The sequence below is a fragment of the Phalacrocorax aristotelis genome, chromosome 16 (assembly GCF_949628215.1).
Source record: "Phalacrocorax aristotelis chromosome 16, bGulAri2.1, whole genome shotgun sequence".
NCBI lineage: Eukaryota > Metazoa > Chordata > Aves > Suliformes > Phalacrocoracidae > Phalacrocorax > Phalacrocorax aristotelis.
This window is the reverse complement of record NC_134291.1, coordinates 12,113,671-12,139,925: the sequence shown is the minus strand read 5'-3', so window position 1 is coordinate 12,139,925 and position 26,255 is coordinate 12,113,671. Positions and strand designations below refer to the sequence as shown.

Sequence of the window (26,255 nt, the reverse complement as noted above, 5' to 3'; positions counted from 1 at the left end):
GGGAAGCAAAGGCCATTATGGGCAGCGAAGACCAGAAGCCTTCACTGGCACCAAAAGCCTGTGCTTGGGTATGCAGCAGTCCTGGCTGCATCTGGGAAGACCCCGGTCCTGCAAGTCCCTGGGAAGAGGTTTTGTAGCCCCACACAACTATCTGCCAGCAACAGCTCATGTGTGCAGTTGATCTTGCAGCCAAATTTAGGAGGAGCCCAATGCCCCCTCCAGCAAGACAAGGGGGCTCAGCCTCCCATTCCCTTGCAGCAGAGACGCCTCTTTCAAGAGGGACTGGTGATCGCCCAGAGCCCCCAGTGGCACAGTCCTGGGATGCAGGAGGGCAATGTCTTCAGACTGGGGGTAGGACCTGGCCAAAAGGCTTCCCAGCTGCTTGTAGGCAAGCTGGAGCCACACTGCACGTTGCCAGCAATCTTGGAGTCTGTCCTGACCCATCCACTGCTCTTCTTCTCCTTTAACTCAGCACTGCAGCTGAGAAAAGCCCCCTGAAGCCATGTCCCATTGAGTGGGGCCACCCCTCACAAAGGGGCTGCAGTATTGCAGCAGGATGGAGGTGATGGAGAGAGGGAGGGAGGCATGAGCATAGCAAAGCAGGGGCTACTTCAAATTGGGCTGGGCTCTCCCCTTTCTTTGGATGCCACCTGGTGACCAAAAGCTATAGGGACAGGGCACAGTCCTACCGACCTGATCAGGAGGTCCCGCAGGTAGGCGAACTCACAGTGTGTCGTGTTCTCCACTGGTAGGAAGAGACAGAAACCCATCAGCATGCACCCACAGCATGAGTATGGCAACCGCTTCGGGTAAGCAGGACTCTATGGGGCTTCACTAGCATGCAGAGGGCTGAGATGGGGACTTACCCCAGGGGCTACTGGGTGCAGGACTCAAGAATCCTCTCTGTTGCTGTAAGGCTAGTGATTTACCCCAGCACCTGCCCCAGCTTGGCATGACCAACTGGCTGGTGAGGTCTGACTGAGCATTGCTAGTCCCTTCCCACCAACTCCCACGAGACGAGGGAGCTCCCAGAAGCATCTACCACTGTGACCCATTGCTTTGGACCAACACAAGCTTAAGTGGGCCCCAAACAAGGCAGGCAAAGGGACAGGGGGATCTTTGCAGTGAGTTGAGTGCTGGGCATGGGTCCACAGAAGTGTTTCATCTATAGGTTCACCATGAGCACCTTGCAACATCCCAGGCATTTCAGTGACTGTGCTGCCCAGGCTGTCAGTGCTGCAGAAGGACGCGATCTCTTGCTGACAAAGGCTATTGCTGTCTGAACAGGGCTTAGATCAAGCAAGAGTGTTTGCAAGAGGGAAAAATGAAGGGGTGCTGCTCTACTACAATTAGTCTGACAGCTCACAGTTTACCAGGTGCTTGAATTAAAGGATCAACTCCCTTTGCTGTATTTTTTCCACCCAAACAGTCTTGAACATAATGCAGAAATGGCAAGACAACAAATAACACTGTTCTGCAAAGGCTGCTTGTGGCCACGGCTGGGTCCTGGGGTCTCCCCATGCTGAAGGCAGATGCCGTATGCAGAAGGTGAGCAGTTTAACGAGTCCCATTAAACTCAGAGCTTCCAAGGACAGAGCACAAGAGGGCAGCAGAGCTTTAAAATACACTGATTTTCCTGGAATCTTTGTTAAGCCATTCCTCAACATAGGATTCCTATTAAAAAGACTCATAAATGAGATAAACCCATTAAATGAAGGGGAGGAAGACAAGACAGGTGGCACTGGAGACATGCCAGCTGGCTGTCAGGGACAGGGAAACATGTAGATCCACTGGAGCCCTCTAGTCTTTAAACCATGATTTAAAATGGGGGATAAAAAAGGAAGATGCTGATGGGATGAAGACGGAAGGAGGAGATCCCACACGGGCACCAGCCAAATGCATGGTGGAGGGTGCAGAGACCTACAGATGCCGGGTGAAAGGCTCTAATCTGGGCTCGAGGCACAGAGACATAAGCACTGCACTTGTGTGCCCTCAAATCCAGCCATCAGACATTTAAGTGTGCAACCAGCAGAAGCCAGGCCACAAGAAACCCAGAAGTGTCCCCCCTGGCACTCATCAGCACCCCCAGCCTCACAAAGGCCCAAGAACTCAGCACAGGAGCATTGGCCAAGGCATTTTCAGTCCCCAAACTTCTTTGGAGGGCCAGGGAAGCCCTATATACACCTCAACTTCTACTGCTGGTTTTGGACCTCATTGCCTTCTGTCAGGGCAGGGAGATGGGCTCAAGAGGTAAGGAAACAAGGACAAGGTACCTTCAATGGTGCCCCACTTGGTCTTCCTTCCAAGGATTCTTCTTCCATTAACCTGGTACTCCTGGTCACTGCCCACCACTGCAAACGGGATCATTTCCTGAGGAAAGAGTAAAAAAACGTTACATTTTCCTCCTGAAAACCAGTCAGGAAAGCAAGCTGGCGAGCAAAGTCCAACATCAAGCTGTTTTCAGAAGAGAGTTTCATGGGATGAGCTGTCCCTGATGCTCCTGAGCAGCATTGCCTGCCAAGGACTGCAGGCAGCCCAGGCAGCAGCATCTCTCACACACATGCCCAGTCCAAAACCAGTCTAAAATGAGCCCAAAACCAGTCTAGCCCAGCACCTCATTGGCAGGCACCAGTGTACCGCCAGGGAGAAGGTATCATGATGCTTCCCTGGGAACTGCCCCCAGCATCCGGCAACATGAGGCTCAGTTATTTCCCGACCCAAGGTGGTATCTTTGTACTTACAGTCTCTAGAAGACTTTTTTCTTCCTTGAATTTGTCTAATCCACTTTGTTGAGCTAAAAAATCATTAGCTACTTGCTACAGCAAGAAATTGACAGCCACGAAAGCAGAGCAGCCTACAGGCAAATTACCTCCAGGGGCCAGGAAGGCTGCTCCCCTAGGCAGGGTTGGCAGACACTGGCACTACCTGCCCCTGGGGCATGGCAAGGGGCCACAGGACCTTCCTGCCTGCTGATTGCCGAGGGCACCTTTGAGGAATGGGGCTGGGGAAAGGAGCAGTGACATGGATGGGAGAGAACACCTTCCCCAGGTACTTTCTTCACCCTTTTCTGTCCCTGCTCTGAGCTCTGGCAGGATCCTTGGTCCTGGGCAGACCCCCTGGACAGGGGCACAACAGCTTTGGAAAGAAAACAGGGGCACTTTGCAAGAGACCCCCTCCCAGGACATCACCAGTACCCAGAGCTGCAGGGCCCATCCAGACACATCTAACCCACACCAGCATGCACTAACCCTGAATTTCTCATTCACTAGCCGATCTTCAGAGTCCTCATCGAACTCCTTCTGAGGATACACATCGATCCCATTGGCAAGAAGATCAGCCATTATCTAGGAGAGAAGAGCAGAACATGTGAATGAGACATGGGCAGAGAAGCTGCACTCCCACCACAGCAGCAGCTCCCAGCAGACCTAAGAGGCTATTGTGAGCAATGCCCAGCAGCAACATCTTCCCTCTCCATCCTAAACACTGCCTATTTTGGGGAGAGAGACCTGTGTTTAACTGCTACACACCTACCAAGCACTTGCCCTGGGATCTCTGCAAGAACCTGATGCCTAGACATGGTTCAGGCTGAGAGTGAGATGAAATTCTATGAGCTGGGCATTGCTTTGGGATTGAAAAAGACAATAAGACAATACAAGCTGCACCAAGCAATGGGGAATGTAGCTGCCAGGTACGTAACCTGAAGTTAAGAAGTTGCTTTCTGGTGTCTGCTTATGTTCTTTGGAAAAGGAGTCACAGCAGCGCCTGACCCGAGGGGACAGGGACACAGACAACTTCAAGAGCGGCCTCTAAGGATATTGCCTTTGTACAAGGGGAGGAGATGCTGAAATCTGATTCCTGGGTGGAGGCTCAGGTCACGGGGAGCACGAAGGATCAGCCTTCTCCAACAAAGCTGTAAACCCACACCCAGCCTGCACGCCCACTCCCATCACTTCCTATGGCAATAAACTCTGTGTCAGCCTTACATTGCAGGCTGGCAAAGGAAGTGGATCCAGCCCAGAGAAACTCCCTGGTTGGCCTCCCACCCCCGAGCCAAACCTGCACACTATTTTTAGGGGAACAACCCAACAAAGCCAATTCCACAGGGCATCGGAGCCCATTCCACTAACCCAGTGCAGTGCTGGCATCAACCTAGGTAGCCTGCAGCAGGGCTGGGGCTTCACCATCACCTGCCCACCCTGATCCAAACCCAAAAACCTACGGCCTCTCCAAATACGCTACACCCCCAGATGCAGATGGGGCTCTGCTTTTTGGAAGCACGCACACAGGTGTGCTGGAGCAAAGGGAAAAGGTCCCAGCCTGTGCCCACCTGGACTGATCACCTGCCCTCTCATTTGCTCCAGCGGATCTGGAGCCATGAGGGTAAGGAGAGCGAGCTCCTTGTGAAGGGGCACTGCAAACACGACACATGCCTATGTGTTCCCCCTCCATCTGGAAGGATTTTGGGGTCTGGCTACAATCAGGAATGTAATTAGAGACAGGACGAGCTCATCCTGCTCCAAGCCAGTGCAGAGTGGGCAAACCAGGCGGTCTCCCCATGGACTTTCATTACACAAGGATGGTAGCAGCAGCCAAGGGCACCCAGGTGACATTTTAGGCCCCAGACTGACTTTTTAGTCCCAGGGCCGGCCAGCCGCCTGCAGACACCTGGACGCACGCACTTGTAACCTCTTAACAGAGCCAGAAGTTTGCAAAAGCCACTGCAGAGAGCAGATGTGGCATCATGGACCCACACCTCCATCCTCCTGCACCAGCTCCTGACAGCTCTGCGTGAAAACAGGCTGACGTGACAATCAAGCCCAGCCTGCATCACCTCTCAGCTCCATTTCCAGCCATCCTCTAGCTGACTGAAAAGGGAACTGCTCGCAGAGTTTGGATTCAACCCCCAAAACCAGACTGGATATTTCCTACTCATCAAGAACTGGGAAGACACCAGTGTGGGAAGGGGTGGCTCATCCTCTTCTGCATGGAGGCACCGAACAACACCTGGCTAATGTGCTGTCCTCTCCATAACCAGTGAAGGTGGCCCCTAAAACTGCCCTTTTGGCAAGACCCCCTTTCCCTTCGCTTCACTTCTCTGCAATTCAGATTCACAAACCAATGAGCTTGGTGGCTTGCTTTCTTCTGCAGGGAATGCTGAGGCCATCACACCTGCAGCCACATCCATCAGCTACAAGAGCAGATTTATAGCCCCTTACAGAATCCCACAGTGGGGCATCTCCACCCCTCTGCAGCGCCAGGCATGTGCGCACAGAGGAAAGCCCATGCCTTGCTGTAGATTCAGACAACCCCTCCTCAGCTCCCCACCGCCAGCTCCCGACCAAGGGAATGTCATGCCTTGCTTCCCCCATAAATCTTGCCCGGCTGAGCTCAGCAAACCTGCACGTTGTTTTTCCTGGTTCCTGTATCAGTGCATGATGCTGCACTGGATGGGTTTTCCAGCACCATCTATGTCCCAAAATAACAGAAACCAGCCTGAAAATAACAACAACAATAACAAAGGAGGCAGAAGAAACAGGCCCCAAGACTTAGAGCTCAAAACTTATCCTGCAGTGACAAAGATCCAAGAGAAACACAAGAAACTGCTTGGAGCACAGGCCTTTCTGCTGGCCACAGGGAATCACTCAGCACTGCAGCCGGAGGAATGCACTGGGCTCCTGGCCAGGCACTCGCCTTCCCAGCCCTGCTGGGGGAAGGCAGGGGGAGACGGAGAGGGCAGGAGGGGATGGGGGACCAAAGACAGGAGCCCCGATAAGAGCCACTAGCCCCTTACCCTTTGTTTGAAGTAGTCCCTCTCCTCCAGTGTTAATGTGTCAGCTTTTGCAATCACGGGGACGATGTTGACCACTTTGCTCAGGCGTTTCATGAACTCGATGTCTAACGGTCGGAGCCTGAAAAATACAGCAGGAAAAAGGAGATTTGCACACTGATAGCAAGGTGGGGGGCTGCTGCAATCCCCCGGCAGAGAGAGGGCATTCAAAGACTAGACACAGAGGTGGAATTGCTTTCTTTCAGATAAGACAAATAAAGACATTTTATTGAAAGCACGACATCACAGAGGCAGTGTGCAGACACTTAGAACATTTCCCTTTCAAAGCACCCCACTATTGCCTGCAAACCCTCGCAAAGGCCCCGTGAAGTGGGAGAGGGCTTTTATCCCTGCACAGATGTTTGGCCACAGAGGACTGCGGGAATTTGCCCAAAGCTACACGCATCCTTGGCGAAGGCAGAATGAGAGCACGGGCGATGCTGCCTGTGGGGCCAGCCCACCCGCACTGTACAGATCAAGCTGGGGAGAGACCACAGTGTTAAACATCCTCCAGCCCCATCCAAGCTGTCACTCACCGTCCAGGGACGGCATGACAGGGAAAAGGCCACAGGTGACTATTCCTGCTCACACTCCCTCCTACACTGAGCACCATCCCACTGTCGTGCACAAGCCAGGACTGGGTCTTGCATCCATCGGTTGGGATTTAAAAAGGCTCTGCTAATTCTCCAGGGGCTCATACAGCACAGAAGAGATGCTGCTTGTTCCAGAGGGCAAAAATGTCAGGGAATGTCTACGACAAAAGTCTCAGCAGAGGAAAGCTGCAGAGATTGCATAACCCCAACGCTCAGCCCCTTGGGAAATCCACCCCTACTAAACGCTCCTGCTGACAGCATGGACCCGACCTCTGGTGCCACGCTGCTCTGCGTCCGAGGGCTGCAGTCCAGCTGCAGACAGCTATGAGGGTGCCTGGCCATGACCCTCCCTCGCTCCTCAGTCTTCCCTGAAGGTGTTTTTACTGCTGGGAGCTCCCAAGCCAGCTAGAGGAAAGCCCTCCTTGGGACACCTCCAATTACTGCAGGTCCCTCTCAGTGGCTCTGAAGGTTATGGGGACACACACCCGTGCAAGAGAGCTGAGCAGATGTTGACTTGGAAAAGGAAACCTGGATGTTCCAGGGAAAACCAGGGTACAGGATCACCTTCGGGGTGCTCATGCATTAAGGAGCCTGTTTGAAACAAGCCCTGGCTGAAAGCACACAGGGAAGGGGCAGGAAGGTCAATGCCAGAGCCACAGAAATCAACAGATACCTCTGCCACTCATACAGCCTCATGACCTCCAGTGGTGACACATGCCAGTAGGACATGACCCTACTCATCTTCAGTGAAATTGGGACAGAGAGAGGTGAAGTCACCTTTCGGAGGAGCCATAGTCTTCAGTGGCAGAGATGGGGCCAAGAATGAGACCTCCCCAACGGTAGACCAGCCTTGTGCCACAAACCAGAGGCCCATAGCAACAAGAGAGAAACCAAAAAATATGGGATGGTGACTTAAAATGCCCAGATGCGAGCAGGCACCCAGCAGGAGCCCTGCGTGGGGGAACACAGAGCAGAGCAGAGCACTTGGGGAGAACATGGCCAAGAGAGCGCCTACTGCCAACACACTCAAGCAAAACCCTACTATGGTCTTCTTGGGCCCTATAAAGGGCTCAGAGACCCCCACAGACCCAGCATGGCTCCTGCAAACCTAGCAAGAGTCACGCAAGTGCAAAGGGGAAGGGACTGACTGGTCCTGCTCCTCGGCAGTCATCAGGCACTGTCCCCATCCTGCAAGGCCACCCCTGCCTGGCTCCAGTATCAAGGGAGGGATGTCCAGCCCCAGAGACCCGCTCAGCTCTAGCTGATTCAAAAATGGCAGCTCGAGGCTGCTCCGGCACAGTCAGCACTGGTGACCCAGCTGAGCCCTTCCCTGGTCAAACCCACTCCTCTCCCAGGGATCAGGCTGGATGGAGCCAGGTGGACCTTCTTCCCGCACACTAACAGCATGCGTAGCCCAGAGCGCATTGTTAGCATGCAGACAAACGAGTTCCTAATGCAAACTCAGGAGTCACAGATCACCCTGGGCCCCAGGAAAGAAAGAGTATGGCTATTATAAAAAAAACAGAAAAAGAAGAAAACCACAAGGAAACCCCCATGGACACATGTAAGCAGACTTGCTGCTGGCAAACATTGTTCGGAGCGCTGCATGATGTATTTCCCAGACCGCCAAAGTAGTAATGCAGTTATGCTCCTTTCCCAGCAGACTTCTTTCCCCTCCTCTCTTTACTATTTTTCAAACAATTTTTCCCCTCTAAAAGCCTCTTTCCTACTGAGACTGTGTTCCTGCCTCTTTCATCAGCTTATCTTTTAGAGTGAAGACCAGGAAGCATATGTAGCTGATGCAGATGAATTCACAATTAGCCATTCATTTGAGTTTCAGCTCGACTGACAGGTATGAGCCCCATTACTGAGCTCTCATTGATACCTGGAAGATGAGGCAGTGTGCCTGACAGCAGGAGGCAGAGCCAGAGCCAGCCCACACCGCTGCCCATATCCACCAGCATCCACGCAGGTGCAGTGACTACATCCCACATAGGTCTGCACCCAAAGCCAGAAGAGCCCAAGGCACCTTTGACACAACTTTCTGCTCCAATGGGCTTCTCCAAGTGCCTCATCCACGGAGGTTACCTCCCTGCACCATCCCAGGAAGGGAACCAAGGGACTCCCCAGAAAAGTAAACTACGTTTTTAGGGTATTTTGCAAGTTTCTAGATATTCTACCAATTCCTGCTGTGTAGCCCCCCAAAAACTTAAGTATTTAAAAGAAAGTGATTCATTTCACTGAGAACAAGCCCTGTCACTCGACTTCACTTTCATGTGAAGACATCAAAGGAGAATGGCTTAACGTAATCACAAGCGCAAGAGCCTGATTTGCACTAATAGCCCTGTACAGACCCAGGCAGACATGGCCAAAGTCACAATGGGGCAAGCCCAGACCTGATTTCTCTTAAAGTCCTGCTGTGAACCACAGCCCAGGACAGCAGGGACTTCTACTGATATCTGTAGGGACCAGTTTTGGTGTTTAACCCCCACCATCCCATGACAAGCCAGCCTCCGCCAGGTATCAACTTGATTCACCTGCACAAAATATCAATGCCAGCACATGGTGAGGATTAGCAGTGAAACCCTTATATATACAAATAGGCGAAACAGTAAGAGAAAGCAAATTACTTCATTTCAGATGCACGCAATCTGCTCCAAGCAGATCACAAAAGAGAGGGTAGAGCTCAAGAAGAAAAAGGATCTGTTTTCTTCCCCTTCCCTTAATGATCCCTGGTATTACTAACTTGCAAATTGACACACATACTCTTTAGGCTTTGCTAGGAGCGGGGTGTGGGAGCTCTAAGGGTCGTGGATGGGCTGGAGCAGGAGCTCTAGGAAAGGCTCCAGCCCACCCCAGCCAGCGCTGGTTGCTCCCCTGTCCCCTCTTGCTGTAAGGCCGAGGAAAGCATAGCAGCTGGGTATACATTATCATGGCCGGGCACACATTACGGTGCCTGGGCACATGTTATTTCTGCATTGCCTGCAGCCAGCATGCATGGACAGGATCTAAGCAGAAGCTCTTTCCTGCTGGTTCACTTGTAATGCCTTTATAGGAATCAAAATTCATGGCAAGCTGCAAAGTTATTTCCTTTTGGTTCTGCCCCAGATCAAACTAGCAGCAAGAACTTGAGCTATGCATTAAGCAAATCTCAGTGAGCACCCAGCAGCTGCCCAGCCCCACCACCAGGACCCAACAGTCTGCTCAAGGGACCCCACGGCACCTGAGAAGGGCAACTAGCAGGGAAAGCGGCAGTGGGTGTCAGCCTGTCAGCCAACAGCTCTGCTAAAGGCATAAAAGAGGCTGCCGAGGCCGGGGCGGTGTTTCAGAGTCCTGTTTCAGAGCTGAGCGGTGCTTCAGCAGGGGTCAGAGCAGAGATATTTATTGGGTGGCAAAGAGCTGGGCTTGCGCGGCTGCAGCCAAAAGCCCCTGCCAGCACATTACTTAGCCTTCGTAAACATTGTTTTACAGGAGTGTTACATGAAGGATGGGGGGTATGCATACTAGATGGGTTGCAAAGCCTGCCCTGAACTCCCTGCAATGGGAGACAGCAGCAGAAACTTCTTTGCTGATTAACCCTTGAGCTGCCCAGACAGGAGGGGCAGACTGAAACGGAGCTGAGCAACTCTCCACTCCAGTGTCTGTGCACTCGGTTAACTTTGCCTTTTTACCCCTTCCTTCCCTTTTTATTTAAGAAAAAAGCAAGCTCTCTCCCAGTTACCAGCAACCCTGGCTGCTTGCAGTGGCCACGTGCCGGGGAAGGGATGCCGAGTCCTGTGCCATGCCTGACAATGTGAGCGGGGAAGCACAGACAGACATGCTGCTTTGACTGCATCACACGCTGAGGGCAACAGCTCCCCAAAGGGACTGCAAACAAGCTTTGCGCAATCACTATCCCAGGACAGAAGGCACCAAGCAATCCGGAACAAGTGGCACAGGGAGCACATGGACGGTGCCATGCAGTAACAGTGGGGTCCTCCACAGCTGGCTGTGGTTGTCCTTAGGGCAGATCCCTGAAGCACTGAGCCACGGTCCTTGCCAGCCATGCTCCCCATTGCCTCCTAGTGAAGCCAGAAGCACAAAAGCAAGGACCTGGATTCCCTTCCCATACCCTTCCACATGGGACCACGGACGACCTGCCTTGGCACAAACCTGCACTCAAGCTTGTGCAACAACCCAATGACATGGCCTCCCAAACTCTTGAACTCCAAAATGAGAACGATGCTTTGCTGCCATCACTGCCGCAGCAGCTCCACCCTGGTGGAGGGGTGGCCATGCCATCCATTCGTGTCCACGGACCACGAGAAGCACTGGAAAAAGCCCTTCTGTGATGACAAGAAATGTAATTTGGGCTTCACAAGGAAGCAGAAAGGAAGCCCAACACCTGCTTGAACGTTCAGCGAGGCAAAATTTCCCACCGACTTCTCCCTCCCGGTGGGGTTTGTTCCCCTTCATTCATTCCTCGGCTTATCTCTGTCCTGTCCTGGCAGGAGAGGACATGAGAGCCAGAGGCTGGCTCTGACACCAGGGCAGGAAAGCGCAGCCCCCAAGCTGCAGCCAGGCTATCAGGCTACAGGGAAGGAGGATCAGCACAGGGCTCAGCAACAATGGCCTCCAACTGCCGGTCTCACTCAGATATTGGAAACACATGTTCATTGGAGAGAAAGAAAAAAAGCAGCTGAACTTCCACACAATTGCTGTTAGCCGGCGGGTGAGAGAAACCAGAGCACACAGTTGGAGAGGCTCCGGCAGGGGACACAGGGACGGGGCTCCATGCCGCTGCCTGTGCAGCCTGGGGAGGGCAGCCAGCACCACCCAAAATTGGCAATCTCCATGCGGTGTGATATCCACAGGATCCAAGTATCAGATGTGCTTTTAAGGGTTAAATGTACAAAGCAATGAGAAAAAGCTCAAACATAGCTAATCCTGCAACACCCTGACCTGCCCAAGGCAGGGTCTGCAGATTGGGGCTGAGATAAGCAAGACCAACACGCTAGACTGTCCTAAAAATATAATCTCTCTTTGAAACGTTTTCTGTTTTACTGTATTAAACCATAAACATTTTGTTGGCCCCTCTGCTCCCAATCAACAGCCAGTTACCCAAGAGCAGCATAACTGGCCCATGCAGTCATTTTATTCCAGTGAAGGATGCATTTTTGGTCTACCCACTGACAGAAGCAAAACAAAGTCTTTTCTATTGGAATAAATCTCTACGTGGGGAAGAGGAAAAGGCTGACATTAATACAGTGCTGGTGACTTAAATTTACTTTTGAAAACAGATCCAAAAAAATCCCCACACAGACAGAGCCAGAAGTGGAAGGAATTGACACAAATCAAAAGGAAACTTAGATCTTGTCTTATGTTGTGATACTTTAAGTCACATTCTTCAAGTCACTTTAAGCACCCTGGATTTTCACTGTGGGCTATGTGCCTAGGGAAAAAAAAAAAATAGGTAAAAAAAGGAGCAAGATTTGGGCCGTTGCTGTTGTCACTTGAGAAGTGCCAGAGCCAGGAGAACTCTGCACTGAATAAACTGCATCCCACTTGCAGACTAGTCAAACAACCTACAAAATACCCTTAAAGGGTGAGGGTGTTAATTCCCTCAGTAGCACAAGGAAAACTAGCTTCTCCCCTTAAAAAGGCAGGGGCACAGCAAGAAAAATTAATGTTCTGTTTCAAAGGCAGCCTTTCCATCCAAGGTGAGAGCTCAGTCAAGCAAGCAAGGTGACCAAAGCACAGCAAGCAGCAAACTGGAGCTCAGGGAGGCTTTGATGGCCCCTTGGAAGAGGAACTGCCACGTTTCTCTGGGTACAGCAGCTCTGCTGTGTTGTTGCAAGGGCTCCAGATGCTATAGCCCTAGGAAGGACAGCTTCACACTGTCCACAAGCTCCTCAAGTCCCCCAGGAAACACAGGGGAATCCCAAGGACAACCCTGACGGCTGAGCTGCCCAAGACCAAACGCAGGAGAGGGAAGCCCCGAGGGTCTGAGTGAGGCCAGCAGGGTACGTACGAGTGGCCAGTGGCTGGGATGAAGTATATACAGCAGTGCACCCGTGTGTCAGGGATCCGCTTCTTCCGGTTAATGTTGATTTCCTCCTGCAGGTACTTCTCATACTGGTCATTGATGAACTTCATGATGGGCTGCCAGCTGAAGAGAGAGTGTAACAGGGGACGATGAGTTTGGGTGAGGGGTCTGGACCACCCTGAAGCTCCCACCTGGCTTGACTGTGTGAAGCAGAGCCTGCCAAGCCGGGGATGCTCAGCATCTTACAGAATCCCATAAAACAAACAAACAAACCAACCCAAAACACACTCCAACACCCAGCTGCTGAGCAGGGCAGTCCCTCAGCTCTTCACACCCCATCGTGGCACAGAAGCAAGAGCAGTGTCAAACCCCACAAAGCCCAGCCCAGCTCGTGGTGGTGAGAAGACACCTGCCACCAGCCAGCCAGGCCAGCCCTGGCCCGCGGGGGGGTGGGGGGGGCATTCTGCACAGCCAGACACTGTCCCAGGGACTCCTGGCAGAGTTCAGCCTTCAGAGCCACATAAGCATGCTCTGGGAACCGGCCATACTGGTGCACAGCTGCTCCCAGCCACAAACAAAGGTTGTCTCACACCCGGAACAGCAGGATGTTTGTGGGCTCTCACAGGGTCCAGGATCAGCCCCGGGGAGCATGCCACTGCGCTGCCACCCACAGCAACCCTCTCCCCTACTCCCCTGGAAGCATGGGTGGCACCAGCCCTGGGGCTTGGCCACCTCCCCTCTGCACCAGTTGCCATGTCAGCGCAACCAGCTCACCAGTTCTCATTGTTGATGTGGTCTCCAAAGCCTGGGGTGTCAATGACTGTCAGCTTCATGCGAACCCCCTTCTCTTCAATCTCTGAAACAGAGAGAAAAGACGGTGCATGAGGCAAGTGTCGATGGGCACTCTGGCCAAGCCCACCCTCCCAAAATCAGCTGGAGGGCTGGAGCTTGCTCCAAGGGGAGAAATGCACCTTCACAGCTTCTAACAGGCAAAAATCAGCCCTCCAACTGGGTTCAGCACCACGTCTGCCCTGACATGCCACCTCCCATGGCCACCTCACTTGTTCTCTTCCATCGCAATTAAGTCAGTGCTGGTGGATAAAGGAAAAATAGTGTTTTCTCAGCCCTGCAAGCTTCTCTGGAGGGTAAAAGCCCCATGAGAGAGATGAGCGTGGAGGTTTAGAGGAGGTCCAGAACCCCTGTGAGCCCTCAGAGACACAAGGCAAAGCAGGACCAAAAGCTGAAGCACCAGGTGGGATCTGCAGAGCCTCACCGTGAGTGATGGATTTGATTTCAATGGTCTTTGGGATCCGCTCTTCAGAAGTTGGCTGTACAGATTTCCGGCTGATTTTGGATTTGAACAGGGTGTTGATTAATGTGGATTTCCCCAAGCCACTCTGACCTGGAAAAGAGCAGGATAAACCACAGTCAGCACTCGCTCATTTCCGGACTAGAGGATGGGAATGCTGACAGACTCAGCCTGCACCGGATCTGCAGGAGGGAGGCAGGAGGTGCAGCTGCTCCCCTGCAGCCTCCCTGGCTCAGGAGCTCGAATCTATCCCAGGCAGGAGGATGCTGCAGGCAGCAAGCACCTTCCTTGACTCCAAAGCAGCTGGCTTGCTGGGAGCACACAGGGCAAGAGCCAATTCTTTGCATCCAGCCAAAATCACAGCAACCCCAAAGACAGGCAGACACCGTCAGAGATGTTTTAAGGGCTGTGGTGACACTCAGCAGCCCTGAAGAAGGCTCTAGGACTAGGGAACCCCAGAAAGGAACATCCTGACACACCTGTGCCTTTACCGTCCTGCAGCCTCCCCTGTCCAGCTCCACAGAGAAGACTTATGAGCAACTTGGCAAGCCCTTAGCTGGACCGGATTAGCAACAGCCTTCCAAACCCCAGCTCTGCAGCATCCACTGCTTCTTCCTGGCTGGACTTGCTTTTGCAATCGGACCGGCTGGCTGCAAGGACCCTTTTAGGCATGTCCAGGCCAGGAGCTCATCTGAGTCTCACAAACAGTGTCCCAGGAAGCACATAAAATTCCACAACTTCAGAAAAAACAGCTTTTACAGAGAAGCGTTTTTATGCTTTGTATACTGGAGCTGAGGTCGATCCATGCAGAAAGGACACCAGCAGCTCTCGACTCCCCAGAGCTGCTGTCCCACAAGCTTGAAGAATAATTTTTCCAGAGCAAAGAGAACAGAGAAACTCCTCAAACCCCAGGGAGCAGACACTTGGCTTCAGAGCAGATGTCCCGTGCCCCATGAAACCACTGCAGAGCTCCTGCACACACCAGGGGGGCCCTTTGGCCCCATTCTGCTGAGCCATGCTGCAGCCAGCTGTTGAGGCACTGCCACCAGCATGTCCGTGGCACCACACAGTATCCCTAAGCACGAAGCCAGCAAGGATTTCACCTACATCCTCCAGGGCCCTGACCCATCCAGGCTGCCAAAGGCACCCAACGCTAAGCCAACAGTAGGGTCAACCATCCCATCAGCACTGGGAATAACCTCCTGGCTAGCACACTCCCTGACTGAACAGCAACTGGGAGCTGAGCTTGCAACACTACCCATGGCACGCTGCAATACCGTACAGCAAAACCCTGTTCACCAGCCACTACCACAGCAGAAGAACCATGTGGACCAGGCTGGCGTCTGGTGCTCCTGGTCCTCTACTCCCTGGCACAAACAGGTCTGGGGCCAGGCACAAACAGGTCTGGAGCTGCAAATGCAGAGAACCAAAGTGAAGCTCCCACTGGACTGCACATCATCAAACAGAGCATGTGGGGAGAGTGGGAAAGCGGGGTGACAGGCAGCTAGAGCTCCTGGCAGTTGGTCTCTGTGTTTGTGCCTGCCCAAACCACCGGAGCCAGATTGCCTGGAAAAGGACCAGAGGCAAGAGACACCAGCAGTCATGGACACGGTGTGCCTCTCTGAACCACGGCCGCAGGCTGACCTCAGTGAGTGATGGATGCGGCTGCACCCTGGAACCTGATGGCTGAGCACAAGGCAGACCCACTCCCATCTCACCTGGTTTGCAGCCCAGTGTGCTTCCCTGAGCTGAAATGAGGTGGGGAAAGAGTGGCTGAGCCTCACTGTGCCTGGCCAGCTCACCTCTCCTTCCAGCTGCTCTGCACCAAAAACTGAACACACAAGATGTGCTTTGGGTTTGCTTTTTTTAAGTGTAGACTTTTTTCTCATCTCCACAGCCTTAGACAACACGGGGCTAAGCTGACCTCAGCCTGAAGCCTCCTCTCAGAGCTTTGATTAGACTGGTGAAACCCTTTTGAACAGGGACCCTGGTACACAGGGTACAGGATTTTCAAAAAGCCTCCTCATAAGGACATGGTGCGGGTAGAGTGACCCCATGCTGGCAGTGGTGCTCAATTCCCACCTCCAGTGCAGAAGACACCTCCTACGTTTCCCACCTGTTTCAGGGATTGCAATTTTTTCAATGGAAGGACTTGCAGCTTAGACTGGATGGCAATAAAGGAGCTAAACCAATCCCTAGAAGCTCGACCATATCCTGGAGAAATGCAGCAAGACAAGGGCGGGCTGCAGTTTCCCAGCCTTAGCAGAGCATCCCCTCCCTGAGGGGCACCCCATGAGGTGCTTCTCCCCCCACACCCCTCCCTACATCTTCTGGGAGGGCCAGAGCTTGACTTGTTTACGCTGCCACAAATTCCCCAGCCTATAAACAGTCAGCCCAGAGCCTGCCAAGGGAAGAACAATGTTTTCCAGCCGCGCTGCAGCATGGGCTTTCATACCACACACAGCGCTGCCAAGGCAAAGCCAGGCCCTTTCCTGAACATCCCTCCACATCTGCGAAGCAGAAAGCTGATGCACTACTGCAGCACAGCCTGCTCGCAAAGGGACGGGTGCCTGTTCTGGCAGGGAAAAGGGGGCTCAGCTCATGCAATCTCGCTCGCAGACTCTCAGGATCAGTGCCATGATCCCTCTGTCCTGGGAGTGCTGCTCCACTGGCAGCAAAGAGCTGGGTTTGTTAAAAAACCTTGCAAGAGCAGGTTCTGTAGTGACCGGGTTTGCAGCCATCTCCCAGCCTGGGGAGTCCTCCCCATAGATCAATTTGTGTATGAAAATATCAAAATGGGAAAGGCAGAGCATCAGCAGAGCTCGCTGGGAAGCTACAGCACACTAGTATCTTGTACGTAATTAGCAAACTCTGGATCAGGCCCTCCCATAACCCCAGGAAGCCCCCTACGGCTGTGGGGGCTCCTACCTCATGGACATCCCCACACAAACCGACAGCCCTACACAACTCCTTCAACTCCTTGCAGGAGGAAGTGGGATGGGGAGACCCCCACCACCATGCCACCTCCCCTGGGAGAGTCAGGCAGGGACAGCTGCTGCCCATACAGCCTGGCCCCAGGGAGCACAGCCCAGCTCACAGGAGGGACTCCGCAGGAGCACGCCAGACAGTGATAGCTGGAAAAGTGCAGAAAAGGCTGAATTCTTTTCCCTCTTCCCCCTTGCACATCCTCCCATGGTGCCTGCCCAGCTCTCCAGTACACCCAGTATTTTGCTGGCAAGTGGCTGGTGCAGTCCCTGGCACCGAGAGGCCAGGGGCTGCAGGAGAGCAGACGCCTTCAGCAGAAGCTGCAGCCAGAGCAGTGGCGATGCCGCTGAAATAAAGTTCCTTCATCCCACCCATTCTGCAGCCTTCGAAAGCTAATGAAGAGGACCTTGCAGGCAGCAGGATTTAGACACACACCAGCCCTCCCTCCCTGCCCATGGACACCCTCTGGGACACTCTCATACCCCCCATGCCACACTGCAGGTCCCCGAAGGAGTCACCGGTAGCAGAGGCCGTTCAAACTGAACAACCAAGCCATGCAAACCCCCTTGCTGCTCTTGATTCCCACCAGTAAATCACACAAGACATCTCTTCCCTGGTACTTGTAGCATGGTTGCATCTGCTGTCTGAGCTGCGCAGCACAATATCTTAAATACAAGAAAACTCACACAGAGGAATTTTAGCCAAACTGCTGGAAATACCAGTTAAGATCAGGGCTCTGGTATACCAGCAGCAGTGAAACCTTTTGAATGCTAACATGCTCTCTGACTGCTCAAACCAGTGCAGGGCTCCCAGGAGAGCAGGCAAGGGAGCTCTCTGCAAGGCTTCAGTGAGTCCCGACACGCCTTGGGGCGCTCCCCTCTGGAACATGCCTATGGGTAACACACCCTAAGACGTGCGAAGATGCGCGGGACCACGCGCCATGTCACACAGCCAGCTTTAATGACAGCTGAATTCAATCCAGCTCCGCAAGAGCGGGGTTTGCCGATTCCTAAGGCAAAGACCCCAAAGCTGAGCTGGGCCTGCTGCTCCCGAGGAGGCTCCAGAGAGGACAAACATCATCACAGAAGAACAAAAACAACTCGCCAAGCACATTGCAGGCAGCTGCTGAGGGGGACAACTCACCCACGACCATGATGTTGAACTCAAACCCCTGCTTCATGGCTTTCCGTCTCATCTGCTCCAGGATGGCGTCTATCCCCACATAGCCAAAGTCCGCGGCCGGTTTCTCTGGCCGTGTTGGCGCTGGCTGCTTGGAGCCAGCATCCCGTGGCACGTCCGTCATGCTGGGTGCGTGGCTGGGAACTGCCTCTGGACCTGCAGGGCAAAGACAGGGTGGTCAGTGATGGTAGGCAATGCCAAGCACACCAGGATGCTGCTCCTGGCACGGGATGAAAGGAGCTGCCTGCTGCATCCAAAGTGGGAATAAAGCACACACAGGGACTCAGAGCACCAGAAGGCTAAGAAGAAGGAGGCATACGGGACCTTCCTTCACCTGTAATTACATCAAATTTGGGATTCCCCTTCTTAAGCTTACTGGATTCACCTTGATCCCTGCCCACATCACGAAGCCTGCCGCAGCAAAGGAATGCGGGTATGGAGGGAGCAGGCTGCTCACACACTAGGTCACACAAGCAGCCGCTCCGCTGCCACAGAGCAAGACCCAGTGCCAAGAAAGTCCTCGGCACAAGTCCAGGAGTTTATTTAGGGAGTGACCAAGGCTTTTAGCAACACAGCCCTGAGCCCAGGCACTGCCGTTAAAGGCTTGCAGACCTACACAGCCTGCCCACCACTCCGTACCACTGTAATTACAGCACTATGCAGATTGCTGGTGGGAATGCCTCGCGGCCACGTTTCGGGGAACTGGATGGTTTTGCACACACAGAAGAGTTCTTGGCGTCTATCAACACATGCCCTCCTTGAGCTCCAGCTGACGCAGCAGAAAGGCTGCTGGCCCCAGCTTGCTTCTTGCCAAAAAACCAAAAACCAACACATCTGCATCAAAATGGGTCATGCCAGACAACACCCATGCAGTCACGAAGCTTTCATGATCCTGCTTATTCTGCCGATATCCAACCAAGGAACCCAAACCCTTCGACTTCTTGCAGAGACAGGGTGCTTGCCTCCCCTGCGAGACAGCTCCAGGTTAGCAATGTGCTTCAGGAGAAGAAAACGTACACCTACTACCTCATTTAACACCTTCATAATAAAAACTGGGGAGGTACCTGCTCCCCCAAGCACCAGCCAGGAGCACCTGGCACTGGAAAGGACAAACTGCCCTAGATGCACTACCAGGCAATGGAGCCTGCTCCCACCCTGCCCCAGCTGCTCCACGCTGCCTGCAGCGGGCACAGCAAGTATCTCAAAGGCAGAGCATGCATAAGCTCAGCCTGGTCCTTGCAAGCTCCTGGAGGTATCAGCCATGCAGGGCAACCTCCTCTAATGCAGGCGCGGAGAGGCAGGTTTTAGGAAAGCAGACTTCTGAGAGCCCTGCCCACCCCAGGCTGCTGCTGATCGATGCCCAGGTCCCTGCAGCCACCAGCCTAGGCAAGCAAAGCTTATTTATTATTTTTATTATTTATTTGATTATTATTAATTAAAAATATTTTATTGTTTACAAAGGATTTACTGTAAAGTTCTCATCCCCATTCCTTCAAACAGGAATACGGATCTCAGCTCATCTGCCTCACCCCACTGTTATTTCTGGCCTTTGATGAGGTGCTGTTTGGTTTTCTCTCCCTCCCTCTGAAGGGATTTGTGGTAGGAATGTGGCTGGTCCAAGGACCCTCCTCCAAGCACATGCCTGTCATCTCTTCTCCTCCAGTGATGGGCAGGAGCTGCGGGAGCAGCATCAGACCAGAGCCTGCCGGGGTCTGCAAGGTGGAAGCACTCATTTCCTGTGAGCACAGTGCACTTCCATGCGCTCAAATATAGGCCACACAGAAAAAAAATATATATAAACATGAAAACCAAACCCAGAACTGATCCCAAATACCCTTTTTTTCCAACCGTTAATCCTGGGCTGTGCAGATCACCATTACTCAGAGAGCTGCTAGAGTGCAAGCACGCCATAGCTGGCAGGCGTGGTAGCACCACGCTCCTCCCCATCTACACACTGAGCACACGTGGATTCAGTCTCTTGCACAGCTGACAACGTGCTGCCGCGCTGCTCCCTGCAAAGCCAAACGGCCCAGCGTGCCTGAGGTCTCAACACAGATCCCGAATTAGCTCTGTTCCAAAACGCAAAGCTGAAAGTGGAAAAAATCCCTACATACCACTAGGAGAAGAAAAAAGATTACTAAATCACGTGGAAAATATGCTGCCACCGGCAGCAGCACTGGGTTGTGCAACTGTTTTTTAACTCCTGCAGGCACTGCTTGCATGTGCAGGAAAGCCCAAAGTGCGCTGGCCCCGTGGATGGGACAGCAGCCTGGGAAATTAGTGCAGATAAGGTCCCACAGCATGCACAGAGAAATTATGAAATTAAACAAATGGAGCAGAAAGCCACCCTCTGCTTGCAATACAGGCCAGGAGCATCTCCAGCACCTCCTTGCTCACCTATCAAGCTCTGCTAACGAGCAACCAGCAGCGTGCAGAAGGGGCTGACCCCTCCCTGGGCAGAGGGACATGCAGGCAAACCTGTCCCTGGCACAGGAAGCAGTTGTAACGTGCTGCCTCGCCACACTGCCTTCAGCGCAAGGAGGGCTCGGGACACCCCAGCACTCAGCAAGAGAAAAGCCACAGGAAGCGCAGGGCGAGGGCAGGCGGCAGTTTGTCACCACAGAGCACACAGGTGCACAGCCACCCAGGATGTGCTCGCACAGCGCAGCTGGCAGCCCGGCCCACGCTGCTTCAGCTCGCCTGCAGGGAAAAAGTGATTTAAAGGGCATTTTCTTCTAGCACCCAGCTCCTGTTTTGGAAAAAATAAAATAAAATTTAATATATTGCAACTAGCAGTATCTGCAGAACAGCAGGGATGCAAAGATACAGATACCCTGAGGGCACCAGCAGACTCCCAATAGAAACGCTGCAACCCAGACCTTCACTTTTCTTCTTTGCTTCCCAGCACTAAGCTGGTCTTTTCCTACCAGGGACTCCAGCATCCCACTTGGCTCCAAGGGGTTTGTGCCAGCAGAGGCAGGGCATGGCTGAGCCACAGGACCACTCCGCAACACAGGCATAGGGGGATGCTGTGCCGCATGGCACTGAGCACCCCCGGCAGATGCTTGTCTAAAATAGAAAGATCCTAGAAATAAACCAGAGCAAAAGCTGTGGCTGCCCAGGACATGCCATGGCCAGATCCTGTACTTGTTGACCCGTTACGCTCTCTGCGGGCATGGCACCAAACCTGCAGTTCTCTCAGTGCCAGCATTGCCAAGCTGACCCTTCCAAAGCACTGCAAGGAGGGATGGATTAATAAATACCCAATACCATCAAAAATTCCTGATTGCCACTGAGTCTCTCTGGCAAAAGCAGGATCAGCCCTCACGCACCATTGCTTCACCAGTGCCACCATAACAACAGCTGCTTGTCCCTCCTGCAGGGAGGTGGGGGAAGTGCATGGGCTGCTTGCTTTGCTGATGGGGGCAGAGAGCCCAGAGCCTGCAGCTCCCTCCGGCTCACATGTTCCTAGATGAACATTAAGCACGCAGGAACACATGCTTGTGCCATATTTAGACGTCCTCCGCCAGGGAAACCCCCTCCACGCAGGCACAGGAGATGTCGAATGGCAAGACCGTCAGGGCAGCACTGCACCGAGCGGGAGCAGACCCATGGCTCCAGCCCAGGCACCAGGCTGACTCAGGACAGCCGCTCCAAGGTTGATTTTGCCAAAGACTCCGGGCTCTTGCACTGTAATTGATGCATGTCAGACATGAGCCAAACCCAACATCTGCAAAGCAGCAGATGAAAGGCACCCCGTGGGGAGGGGAGCCCTAGGGAGCCCCCTGCTCCTCCAGCCAGCTGGACTCCGCGAGCAGGCGCCCATGGGATGGGCTTTGCAAAACGCTGCTGGTGAGGGGCTGCCAGCAAACTGAGGGCTTAGAAATGCTGCACTGATGCCACGCGGCTGCAACAACCCAGGTCGACGGTGGGCGGGGGATGCAAGCGCAGGCTGTAGGCTTGCCCAAAACCCTGAACCCTGAGGCTGGCAGTCCTCACAAAGGATTTGGGAAAGGGATCTGAAGGAGACTCATGTTTCCACTACAGATACACAAAGGTTAAACAACCCTTACAGAACCTGAACCGAGTATGTCTAGTGTACCCCAGCTCCTGGCTAGACCCAGCAGCTCTGCCCAGCAATGCACACAGAGTGGGATGCTGGTGATCCAGGAAGGCAGAGCTGACCCTGGAGCAGGGCTGGTCGTGGATCTGGTGCTCAGCAACTGCACAGAGCCACGGGAGAGAGGCCAGGAGGCTGCATCTCTGCCACTTGCCGCCAGATTCAAACCACTTGTACACTATATGGATGCACATGCAATCAATGGAGAAATGCTAATGCTTTCTGGGTAAATGAAAGAAACATCCCTCGGATGCAGGGAGCACCAAGCATCTGCCACCTTTTGGTGATTCTGCAGCTGGTTCTGCAGAGCTACAAGCACCCAGAAGACCAGGATGCTGCGCTGGGGATAAACTCCCCTTCCCTCCACGCAGTGGAGGCTGGAAACACTGCAGGCTTCCAGTTTTGTTGAATAGGTTCATGCGAACACAGAGAAGAGATTCAGAGCAGCAAACAGCGGTGTATCAGAGTGTGAAAACACAACTGCTTCCCAGGCAGCTGAGCATCCACAGACGTTTTCAAGGGAGCAGTGCGGACCAACTAACCTTTCAATTCTGGGGAGCAGCAATCTTACAAAATTGTGCCTGTAGGGTGTAACAGAGACACTTTTAGAACCAGAGTGCATTTATAGTTCCTGGTTAACTATAGATGGCCGGCGGGACTGCAGCACGTGGAGCCTTCAAGGCCTCTCCCCTTTGCATGCTGAGCTGCTGACCACGAGCTATGGAAACGGATCCAGCCTGTGGAGGAGGTGGCAAAGCCACATCTTTCCCTTTCAAGGGGACAAGAGGAGTCAGGAGGAGGCAGCAAAGCTGGAGCTGTATGCAAACCCAACATGGCCCAGGCACCACTGCTTTCTTTGGCTGCCCAGTCAGAGCCACGGCAGCATCCCCTGGTGCAGAATGCAGCAGGTCGATGCTGCTCCCTCAGGGTACCAGAGAATGCAAGGCATGGCTTGGTCTGAAGCTGGGGGGCAGCCAGCACCCCAGAGGAGGGCTCAGCCTGGCTTGCAGAGACACCACTGCAGACCCTGCAGCACCAAACTGTAACTAAGAGACAGTTCTATTATTCAATTCCAATCATCTGCGCCTGGCTGGTACAACCAGGCCTGAACTGGAGTCTGTCCCTCGCACCCCTGGGCACCAGACTACGGTTTCAGGCTGGCTGCCAGCCCAGGCCCACCTACCAGCCAGTTACGTTTCTTTCTCGGCTCCACCCAGGTGCCAACTGACATGACCTAGAAATAGCAGAGGATGCTGAGCTACACTTCGTTAGACCAAATGCACCCAAGAGCTGCCAGAGGTGGCCAGGTGCCTCATGAGCATGCAAGATGCTCCAGGCTTGAAGCTTTTTACTCACACGGGGGGATAAATCCATTTTCGGAAATCAAAAAAGGAGGCAGCAATTCGAGCGCTTCGGTAGGCAACCAGGCAGGGCCACAGTGCTGAGCCACAGGCGCGAGCCACGGGCAGGGACCACGCGCAGCTGTATAGGTTGAGCCGCCCCTGCCAGCCGTGTGTGCTCGTGCACTTCTATCCTTGCTCGCTGCTCTACTAACAGTCCTCCGCAGCTCACCCTGTGCTTGCTCTTTCATTTACAAAAAATGGATGCTCCTGGCTTTCCCGTAGCTGATTCTCTTCCCAGCTTAACCCTCTGGCTGCTGCAGGCTCGTCAGTCACAGGCATTTCTGGGCTGGGATGCCGTGAGCTCATCCCAGAGGTCAAACCGTGGTGCCAGCTCCACCTGGATACAACCTCAAGCACTCGCAAACTGCTGCCTGCGATCTCAGGTGCAAGCCCCCCCGCCGTACGTACAGCATGAGGCCGACCACCACCCTCCCCCAGCTCAGACACGTGCCAGCCCTTGCGGCACAGCCATACATTCTCATTTCTCGAGCCACGTGAGGCAGCAGCCCTAAACAACTTACAGAGACCTGCAAGGAGTTGTTATGCTGATCTCTGCCTGTTTGCCCAGAGAAGCTTAAATTGAAGATGATGATCATGAACATCCCCAAGTGTTGCCAACTCCAGTCTTGCAAACCAAGCCCCGCACCTCAGGCACACGGAGGTCTCCGGCCATGCAGCCCCAGCGGTCTCCCTCCACAAGCAACTTCCCCCGGAGGTACAGCGAGAGCTGACCCCAAGACCAGCCCTGCCTCTCTGGGACAACCCCACTCAGGGGCTGCACGTGGTCCTGCACACCAACGCCAGCAAAAGCTATTCCATCAACCGGCCCCAAGCACCGAAACACCGATGGCCAGCACAGTCCTTGCTCCCCGCAGACAGGCTCAGGGTTGCCCATGCCCGGGGGGTCTGAGGACCCACATAAAACTGATTCCCTGGTAGGTCTGGGGAGGGGACCTCCTCCTAACTCCCCGTCCACCCTGGGTGATGGTGTTCGGCACAGGAGGGATGCGGGGACCCTTCCCAGTGCCTGGGCAAGAGAAAGCACCTCTCACCCTTCACCACTTCTCTGGGGAGCTCTGTGCTTTGAAAACAAAGAGATAGGCAGCGTCCGCAAACTCAGCTTGCCCAAAAAGCACTGCAGGAGGAAAGTGTCCCACCGCAGGCCCTGCATGGGCACCTCAGCCCGGGCACCTGGCACAGCTGTGTGTGCCCACAGCCGCCATGCTTCAGTCCACGCTGGCCTCCCACGCCTGACTGAGCTAGACTTCTGCAGCTACGGCAAAAAAAAAAGGCAAGCCAGCAGCACCAGTGCCGCCAGCACCCCGAGGTACTGGAGTATCCAGTGCGCAAGGAGGGATTTACATCCTGAAGTTTTTAGTTTAGCTTTTTTTTTTCTTTTGGGGGGATGGGGCGGTCGGGGTTGTTTGGTTTGGTTTGGTTTTTTTTGAGGGGTAGGGGGTTTGGGTTTTATTTGTTTTTGGTTTGTTTGTTTTGTTTTTACTATGGGCAACTGCGTCCCTGATGCCCCGATAGCCCGTTTAACAGGGGGCGGCAGCAGCAGCAGCGGGCAGACCCCGTGCCCCCCCGCACACTGCCGCTATTCATCCCCAGACAATGCCGGCATCGCGGCCAGGCGGCCGCCGAACAACAGCCCCCGTTGTGGGTCGCAGGGCGAGAGGGGCTGGGGGGAGGCTGCGGGAGAGCTCCCGCGGCCGTAAGCGGGCACCCCCACCCCGGCACCCCCCCCGCGCTCAGGTGCCCATGCCACCCGCGGGAGCCGGCAGGACCCCCCCGCGCTCTCAGACCCTCCCCCAGAACAATTCACCCCCAAAAAGGCACTTCTCCCCTATCAGCCCCCACCCCTCCGCTGCCCCCCGGCCCCGGGAACCGGCGACTCACCCGCGGCGGCGGCGGCTCCAGCAGCCGGCGGCTCCCCGCCTCCTCCCGCGCTGCCCTCCGCCTCCTCCCCCATCGTCCGTCCTTCCTCCTCCTCCTCCCCCTTCAGCCCGGCCCGGGGGATGGAGCCTCTTCCTGCGAAGTCTGCCTCGCCCCAGGGCGGTTTCCATCCCCCTGCCCCGGGCCGCGAAGGCTCGCAAAGATTAGGAGGGGGAAGGGTTAGGGGGACGATGTGCAGCACGTCCCACCCCGTCCCTCCACCCTCGGTCACTCCCGGGCCCACGCAGGAGGTGCGGGGCAGGGGGCGGTCGGCAGTGGCGACTTCCACGGGGAAGGAGCGAGGCTGGGACAAAGTGAGCAGCCCCAGCTCGGTCCCAGCCCGAGCAGAGCACGGTCCGCTCTGCTGCTCCAGGGACGAAGGGACAGGGGTGCATCCCCATTCCCAGCGCTGAGCACAGCTCAGTGCTCAGGCTGAAACTTGCCTTTGGCTTTCAAGCATCCTGAAATTCTCCCAGCAGAGACTGAAACCAGTCTCCGGTGGGTGTTAACACCGCTTGACTGTGGGCTCACTTCGCTCTGCAGCTGTTTGAAGACCCCTGAGCTGCATCTTGCATCCACCAGGGACGAGATGGCAGCCTACATCCACCAGCCTAGTTGCTTTTTAAAATCATGTCAATTAAGCTGAATAAAGATATTATCTGTCTCCATAAGCCCTTACTGCCTTACATCTTGATTACCAGAGCATCACCACCTCTCTCCCACCAGCGGAAAGCAGGGCCCCAGCTGCAGGAGGGAAGCCACAAGGTGCAGGGGGCCAGGCGGGTGGGCTCTGCCACCAGGCCCTGCCCCACCAGTAGCTTGGGGTCCCAGCCAGTCCTGCTGTGGGTCGAAGCCCCCTTGGTGCTGCTCAGCAGGAAG

At 54.2% G+C, this 26,255-nt stretch overlaps 1 protein-coding gene across 8 annotated transcripts in view; it reads right to left on the bottom strand.

Annotated features, from left to right (window-relative positions):
- The window catches only part of SEPTIN9 (septin 9), a 143,721-nt gene that overhangs the window by 2,391 nt on the left and 115,075 nt on the right, over positions 1-26,255 (bottom strand). For 6 of the 8 annotated variants that reach the window (XM_075111269.1, XM_075111272.1, XM_075111271.1 and 3 more), the window contains 8 exons: positions 17,883-18,074; positions 13,719-13,847; positions 13,220-13,301; positions 12,431-12,568; positions 5,792-5,909; positions 3,249-3,344; positions 2,274-2,370; positions 694-745 (listed from right to left, as the gene is read on the bottom strand). In XM_075111269.1, coding sequence (XP_074967370.1) covers positions 694-745; positions 2,274-2,370; positions 3,249-3,344; positions 5,792-5,909; positions 12,431-12,568; positions 13,220-13,301; positions 13,719-13,847; positions 17,883-18,074 — 904 coding nt within the window. Of the gene's footprint in view, positions 1-693; positions 746-2,273; positions 2,371-3,248; positions 3,345-5,791; positions 5,910-12,430; positions 12,569-13,219; positions 13,302-13,718; positions 13,848-17,882; positions 18,075-19,386; positions 19,407-25,340; positions 25,439-26,255 lie in introns of those variants that run through there. The other 2 variants (XM_075111277.1, XM_075111275.1) reach the window with 2 other exon arrangements.